General features: G+C 37.3%; 1 protein-coding gene across 1 annotated transcript in view; it reads right to left on the bottom strand.

Moving 5' to 3' along the window:
* Positions 1 to 4,549, bottom strand: part of LOC110033952 (HD domain-containing protein 2-like) — a gene marked incomplete at its 3' end in the record, with an annotated part of 21,617 nt that extends 17,068 nt beyond the window's left edge. The window contains 4 exon segments of the mRNA XM_020738133.1: positions 1,658 to 1,768; positions 3,783 to 3,820; positions 3,949 to 4,073; positions 4,134 to 4,549. Coding sequence (XP_020593792.1) covers positions 1,658 to 1,768; positions 3,783 to 3,820; positions 3,949 to 4,073; positions 4,134 to 4,367 — 508 coding nt within the window.
* Between the last annotated feature and the right edge of the window lie 4,308 nt (positions 4,550 to 8,857).

The following is an 8,857-nucleotide window of genomic DNA, read 5'->3' as shown; positions in this document are numbered from 1 at the left end:
CAAGTCAAAAAATGATGATTACATCGAAATCAAAAATAAAATTTCTATGAATAATGATTATAATTCTATTAACAACATTTATATAGATTATTGAAAATATAATTATGGTGATAATGCATTAACGAAAATTCTTCCTAAACATTATCTATGACATATGACCAAATGTTGTAGCTTATGCCTACGAACCATATAAATACCAAGGAACTTGGAACAATATGAAAAGTTATTTATTTGTTACATCAACAGTAGTCCAACTTTTATTGTTGATTATTTGCTATTTATATAGGGACATTTTTTAATCACTTAAGTTACCTACAAGTATCTTTGTAAAAAAGCAGTTGTTCTATCTCAATCAGCAGCAGCAACTCAAGTCTTTCCATCATTCTTAGCAATATAGTATGTTGAGCCTTTATTTTTTAAGATTACAATGGGTCCTTTAAATGAGCACCATCATTACACAACATCGTCCGCCACTAAATGAATCTTTTTAGTCAAGCGAGATAAACTTAAGTAGTATTCATCTTGTCTTCTAAATGAATATCTTCAATAAAAGACGCAACAGGATGGTTGCTCGTACGCTAATAAATTTGATGAAAAATATTTTATTAAGACGTGAACCATCAACAACATAATTGATTGTTGTTCTTTTAACTCTATCAATTGAAGTGCTTAGAGGATATTTTAATGATGCATTTTAGTTTTTTTTTTTTATATATGTATACAGATTTGAATTTATTTATTTAGGATCATGTATCAGTTCCCAAGTGACTTTTCCTAGTTAGATATGGGAACAAAAAGTTATTAAATTTTCTCCCATTATCATCTCTAGGCGAGATCTTCTCCATTGCTTCACTCACTTACATAAGCCTTCTTATTTTCTCCACACCAACTCTCTCTCTCTCTATCTATCTCTCTGTCCTCGGAAATCTCTCACAAATCTTCAAAACTCTCTCTTTGCCCCACACAAAGCACACTGTTGATCCCTTGACTTCCAAGTTCCCTCCCTTGTATGACCCATCCTCCTCCTTTCCCCTTCACCTTCTTGATTTCTTCTCTATTTATCCCACCATCTCTTTTACGCCCTCCTAATCCTTTCCTTATCTTAATATTCCTTCCTCTGTCTTCTAGAGTCATCGCAATTCCATCTAAAATCAAGTACCCGTGATTTCCATCCCTCACTGTATCAACCAGGATAGCTATATCCTTGAAAATTAAGCCAAGAGATAGATTTTCTATGAAAACTAAGTACAAGTTTCAAATAGAATGGTCAAATTTTTCAGACCAGGAAAAATCTCATTTTGCACTAACAAGTTTTAAATTCACTTCAATAAAATGCATAAAAGCTCAATTTGGCTTTTAGCCTGGCAGCTGTAGGATATAAAATTCTTAAGGGCCAATTGCAGAATGCAAGGACAGAAGAAATATGATGTATGACTAATGTCAGTATTAAGTATTAACTAGACAATGTCCATGAACCACATTGCTCTATGCAAACCAAATTTCCAATATTTACAAAAAGAATCCGTTTTAAGCACCTATACTGCATCAGACTCTTCACCAAATCCTAACTAAAAAGGCAGCTCATAGCCACCCTTTTCTCAAATTAAAACTATGAAACAGTAGAAAATCTAAAATTAAAATTTATATAATAACATACCTCTAGATCCTCCGCCAAGTAATTTGCACATATGATTAATTGCTTCTCTCTCCCTACGACTCTTCTCATCTTTTGGAACACCATCTGATGGGGTTATATCACCAACAATAGCTGAAGAAGCACAAATTCATATAGGGAATTGAGCCGAATTGAGGCTAAAAATTGTAAATACAAAAGAAGTAAAGAGCTTATGAAAAATGTTAGGTTGGATGCCCCCGAGAAAATCTCAATATTTATATTCAAGAAAACCAGAAAACCTAATAATTCTATGTGGCTTTGTAATTCACCTAATACTTTAATGCAAACACCTAAACGATGTTAATCTTTTATAACAATCATCTGCCCGAGTTGTGAAAAATATAATTTGTTAAGAGTAAAACTTGTGAGAAAATAGCAAGCATTTTGAACAAGAACTAGCAAGGTGCAAATTTCACGAACCTAATTACACATAACATGACAGAGAATAAGCTTTATGGATTATTCACTCAGATGAAAGAGCATCAGATTGTACACCAATTCAGGGTTAAAGCTAATTAATTTATAGCCACACATGTCATCACCCAATTTCAAATCATTAAACAAATCATGGAACTCAAGTCAAAAAATGATGATTCTCTCAGAAAGTGCTACATGAGTTTGTTTTTTCATGAATATTTGAATATAGTTGTTTTGTTCAAGAAATGAATTTCCTTGTAGTGAGTTTTATTTATATATTTATTTGTTTTGCATGAACTTACAGCTTGGGAGATCACTTCAGTTCTAAAAAAATGAGCAAAAAAAAAAAGGATTTCAATTTCATTCATTCATTGCCAAAAATAAAATAAAATAAAATAAAAAATTTTGTAATGTCATTCCAAACACTTAGGATTTGCTTGGCTACAAATATAATTTTATTCAAGTGCAAATTGGTAAATCTTGTAAATTCATATACAGTAGCTTCGTGGAGCATTAAATCCTCAAAACAATTTGAAATGATATACATTAAATATGATCAAATCCTAGTAAAATGTTTGGCAGATCTTTTCAAGATTTGCGAACTTATAATAAAAAGATGCAAAATGTGGAGCAAGTGGTGTGATTATCTTAAATCCCACTTCTACCGAGATTTAGAAAATGTGTGATTTAACATAAAAACATATGAAAAAGTGATTTAAAAATGTGCAAGAATTTTTGTCATTGATGATATCCTTATGGATAAGACTAGAGAAAGAGTTCAACATAAACTTGAATTATGGAGGTCTACATTAGAGTCTGAAGGCCTACATTTGAGTGGATCAAAAACTAAATACATTGAATGCAATTTTAGTATTTATATATCTAGTAGCGAAGTTGTGACAATGGGTGATCAAATCATTAAAAGAAGTGAACATTTTAGATATATCGGGTCTATTATTCAGAGTGATGGTGATATTATTAGTAGAATTCAAGTTGGATGGTTGAAATGGAGGAATGCATCGGGATTATTGTGTGATGAAAAAGTACCGCTTAGATTTAAAGAAAAATTTTAAGATGGTGGGGATACTTGCAATGCTTTATGGCCCGAAATGTTAGCATATAAAGAGAAGCATAGAACTAAGTTGTGTTGTTGAGATGAGAATGCTTAGGTGGATGAGTGGTTTGACTCTTAGAGATAAAATGGGAAACGAATGTATATAAGAAGGGGTCAGTGTAGCTCCAGTGGCAAACAATATTAAAGCGAGTCATCTTAGATGGTTTGGTCATATTACATGTTAGTCATCTGATGATCCGGTTAAAATAGTGGATATTTTAGCTTTTATTTATGTTAAGAAATGTAGGGGTAGACCTAAAAAAATATGGGCATGTTGTATAAAAAATGGTTTAGTTTATTAGAATTAAATGAAATTTTGACACTTAGAAGGATACAATGAAGAAAAAGGATTAATGTAGTCCACCCCACTTAGTGGGATAAAGGCTCGTTGTTGAAGAATTAATTGGAAAAATTTAGCCTTCCTAAATCATGCAACCAAAAATCCCTTTTTAAGTGAAACAAATAGACAATCACTGAAAATCATCCCCTGTGCGCTGTAATATAAGTTGCCATGAAAGAGATTACATAAATAACAAAGAACACCCCCTAGCAAATAATCAAGAAGCAGGAACTCACCTTCTGCGATGTCATGGACCAGGGCCATCTTAACACACCTACAGATACATGAAGAAAAAAAGACAAAAATGTCACTACAGAGTGCTCGAATCCCCAAACCGGTTCCTATATTCGTGCAAACGATTTTTCTTTTAACGGAAACAGGAAACCTAATTCAGAGTCGCACCTTTCCCGATCAACATCGGGGTTATATTCGGCTACTAAAGCCATCACGCTCATTCTGTACATGTGGTCCGCCACTGACTCCGGCTCACGAACTCCCTTCTTCACCCACCCGGCCCTCTTTGTCGTCTGCAATCAGATTGAGTGAGCAGGTAAATGTGTGAGAAAGAGAGTGCTCGAGGATGATACCTTCAGGCGGTGGCAAAGCGATAGGAAGTCGATAGCAGAGGAAGCGGAAGCGGCTGCATCGGTGCCGGCGGAGGAGGATGCGGTGGCGGACGGAGCGGCGCTGGACGAAAGAGAAGCCATCCGAGCCGTTCGTTTGGTGATCCAACAGAGGGAACCCAGGCGGCTACAGTGAGAGCAGAGAACGGAAGGTATAAGGGATGACTTCCTCCAAAGCGCTCGGCTTGAAGCATCCATACTTAACAGTGGCGCTCTCTACCGACATGCTGGTCTGATATTGGGGTCTAGTTTGGTACGGACAACAGGAAAAGGCTGGTTGGCTCGAGAAAAAAACCCTGGTGGGTTTCATTAGAGGGGGAGGAAGGATTCATTTTTCTGGAGTTTGGAAACTTTTGTCCGGATGGAAGAGAGCGCTTAGGAGCTTGGAGAAAAGTGTATTGAGTGAGGATGTTTTTGAAAAGGGATTACTATTTTTTTCAAGAAAATGATAAGGAGTTGATTTTTCTCTTTTTAACTTCTTTCTTCTTTTCATCTTATGGATTCTTCATCTCCTCCAATGAGTCACATCTTCGCCGGTGAACTTTTCAGGAGTCAAGGATAGGAAAAGTCTCATCCTAGCATGGCAGAAAGTCATATGCCGACGAAATAGTCATCCTCTCCTATAATGAAGGAGATCATCATCCTTCCTTGGAGAAGGGAATCTCTGGTAGACGCGGCGTTCTCTCCTACGACGAGGAGAGTTCTTCCCTCTGATCGAGAAGGCTTCCGGTGACCACTACATTGTCTCCAGCGAGGAGAGCTGCATCCCTTTGAAGTGACGTCTGAGTGGGCTTCGTAGGAGCAAAGAGAACACGCACGTAACCTCCGTATTGTTGAGATCCTGTGAAACTCTTGTACTTTCTTTTCTATTAAACCCTATATTTGTGTTAAAGAATAATAGGATTAGGGCGTTTGTGCCAGAGAAAAGTCTTCTAGGTTAGGATGCTTTCGTTGACAAATCCCTTATGAATCTGAGAGATTTCCCTTCCAAAACAATTAGATGAAACCTAAGTGGTTGGAATTTTAATTTCCACTGGTATGTGGTGCTTGGATTCCCCTAAAGGAGGAGAAACCTTTCACCTCTTTTATCGTCATTTGGTTGCCACAAGCTTTGCATGTTGTGCATTCAATCAGGGCTACACCTCAAAGCATCTGAACCCATTGAGTGTGCGACATTTATGCACTTGTGTTTGTCATTTGCATGATCAATATCTTGCAAATGACCAACACAAGTGCAGACATGTTGCACACTCATGCACTTATACTTTCATTCGCATGTGTGTTTCGATAGCGTGCCAAACTCGTTAGGTGAGTCACTCTGTGTTGGTCATGATCTGTTAACGAGCATTATTTGTTGGGTAGGTCTTAATGAGAAAATGTGAGTTATTACATTGGGATCAACACGAGTACGACTCTGTTGAGGATCCAAGGGATCTAACTTGTGTCACTTTGCATGTTGCAATTTTGCATTTAATGGCTATGTTTTAAAGCAAAAATTTTTTCTGCTTCTAATATCCATCATACATCCTACATTTTAAAAGAATACAACTAACAAGCCAGTTCATATGTAAGGCCAAATCTTTTCTAAAGTTCATCATAGATGACATTCTTTAGATCCCTTTGATTTTCCAAAATGGTCTGGTGTGGCGACCCCGTCAAAGTCATACATACCCGCAGACTTTACCTTGAACATTTAGATGTTGGTTAGAACATTTTTGTTAGATGGTGTGCTAAGCTAAGATTAAGGCCCTAGATAGTCTTTTTCAATGTCTGGTTTTTGTTCTTTGTTGGTTTGGTTGCCCTAATCAGACATCACTTTGCTTGTGTTTTTGTGTGTTTACAAAATGTGGGCATGCACAAGTGTATTAGAGGTGATTTTCTTGCAAGGAGTCATGTCTAAATACACACACACACACATGTTCAATAAGGGAGGAGCAATGTCATGATTTCATACTTACTCTTTCCTACATATGTTGTTATAAGCTCATCCCGTTGTGCATGGCTCATATGCATTACATGAGATAACCCATGCTAAAATTTTTTGCAGATCCAGTCCTTCTATTTTCTTTTCTCATGTATTTGATAGAGTCCTAAGATCGAGTTTGTATCATAAATAAAATATATGCATGAGTTTCAAGGAGAAAGATGCGCCGAATCACGTAACAGAGACCAAGAGCATCAACTCGTGTCACGTACCTTAATTTTGAATTTATAATTTTATATAGAATTAATGCAGACATGTATATCCAGAGTCCAACCGCTTTTACTGTTTTTCCTGGGAGAGTTCTCGACCTAGCAACACCAGTCTATTCTTCTATTTTGCTTGGTTTGCCTTCACTACTGTTTTGTGATTGCTTTATTTTCGTGTTTCTTCCTGTTTGCTATTTGTTTAAGATTGATCGCCAAAATAATCTAAGCTCATTAAGGACCCTAAAATTCTAAACTTTATACAAAATCTTAATAATAAAAAATAAGATTAATTAAAAATTAAGGGTTAAATTATTATGGATATTTCAAAACCTGCACTTTACTTTTCTAACATGGCCTTCATGTTGATTTTAAAATGGGTTACATGCATGGACATATCCCCCGTCATAATTAATATGATCTTCACACCATAGGATTGTGATACAAGCACATCATATGCGTATACCTGAGGAGAAGTCCCTGTGTTTCTCTGTACCTGACATGGCCAAACTTAAATTTTGATTTAAGAGGCTGTCCAGCACGACTGTGTTAGAGGGATTCCCGACCCAAACAATATATGAGTCCTTTTGTACAAAGTGTTTCCAGTTTTACAGACGAAGCTCATTTTATCTTCTTTTGAGCAGCAAATCTACCATTTTTCTTAGCAAGCGCAAGCCCCATCTCTTTGAGCTCCACCTGTTTAAGGTCATAAGAACTATAGTTTCTTTCATTTTACTTTAGGGCTACCGAGACTTCATTAGACGATGCAATTCATAAATTGCTAATAAAATGCCTCTATAAGTGTTGTTTCAATACTAGTCCTTACTCCTATAACTATTCCATGGTTTGACCTTCTTGTTGAATTGACTACCATGATGGAGCCTCCTCCTTTAGTCATTCACAAACTCAACATTTTTGGTTATTCGACAGAGATGAAGCTATGAGAAGCACCTGTGTTCACCATTGCTTGAGTGACATTCCTTTTTATTACCATCTCCACAAAGAGTGGCCTCTTTTCTTGGGTTTTTACTGCAGCTTGCATCCCATTTAGCAGATGTATAAACCCTACTTATGCTGCCTTATCACCGCCTTCTTCTTCCTATTGGCTTGCAAGAAGAGAGTTTAGAGTCTTCTTTTGAGGGCAATCTCTTGTCCAATGAGGTCATCCACAAAGAAAACAGTTGTTGTGTGGTTTAGTTTAGTTGTTATTATATTTCCATTTGTCTTTTGCCTTGGATGAAGTCGATTCATGGCGGGTCTCTTCCTTGTGTTAATCCTCGTCTTCTCCACCTTTGACATGGGTATTTTTCTTATCTTTAGGCTTTGTGGACTCTCTTGAGTAATCAATTAGGCTTTTGGTGTTCGCGATGGCAGTGGCAAAATCTTGCACTATGTGCCCCCTAAACTCAGTCTCTGCCCACTATTGAAGTCCATCCATGAAGTTGAAAAGGAGCATCCTCATCAAATATGTCGGGAATTTTAAGAACCAAGCTTGTGAACTCTCTAATATATTCCCAAATCGATCCATATTCTTCGAGCCTCCACAATCGGGCTCTAGCCTCATCCTCCGCGTTCGCATGGTAGAATTGCCTCTTTAACTTCCTTTTAAAGTCATCAAATGTGGATATGGTGCCCATTTTTTTCTCGATATATCCAATTCTTCTTCTCCACCACAGTATGGTGATGCCTAAGATATAAACTGTTGCAAATTGAATCCTTGCATCTTTGCCTGTAATCTCCATCTCTTCAAAGTATTGCTGAAGTTCCCATAAGAGTTTTCCACTTCCTTCGCGTTGTGAGCTCCTCCAAAACTCATTGGTTTTGGCACTTCAATACGTTTGACTTCGAATGTATGATGGTTAGTGGGAATCACTAGTTCCCTCTTGTATAGCGAAATGTCTCCATGCCTATTCTCCCAAGCAATCACGTACACCGCTCATCTCGTTTTCATGGGCTCTTTGTATCTCCCATAGCACCCCCATCAAGTCCCTCTGCATCTTGGCCACTTAGACATTTAGTCTCTTAAAGTCTCCTCCAGTTTGAGCATCATACATCTCATCATTGAATGGATTGTGATGTCCTCCTCCTAAATTCCATCAACCTTTTGACCAATATTCTCTATCTGGACCTCCGCGTCATTTACCACCAACTCTAACTGAGCAAGGCGCGAATCAAAGCCGTGCATGATTTCCTTGAATCTCCCATGTGGTTTAGATGTAATTGGATCTCGTTGCTCTTAACGACCTCACCCTTGCTAAGTTAATTTCGCATTAGTGCCTTCAAACTCTGTGACGTGCTCTCTGACTCTCTTTGCCACACCTTCAAATTGAGACTCTGATACCAACTGTCACGGACTAACTAATCTCAAGTCACCCGTGCGGCTTCAGTGCACTTTCAAGACACTAAATCAGTCTAACATTCACAATGCATGGACTTATAAGCACAAAATACTCTTAGAAAAAGAGTAAGGAAAATCATTGAAAAAGAAACACTTCACTAAG

The sequence above is a fragment of the Phalaenopsis equestris genome, unplaced genomic scaffold, assembly GCF_001263595.1.
Source record: "Phalaenopsis equestris unplaced genomic scaffold, ASM126359v1 Scaffold001312, whole genome shotgun sequence".
Taxonomy (NCBI): Eukaryota; Viridiplantae; Streptophyta; class Magnoliopsida; order Asparagales; family Orchidaceae; genus Phalaenopsis; species Phalaenopsis equestris.
This window is presented reverse-complemented; position numbering and strand designations above follow the sequence as displayed.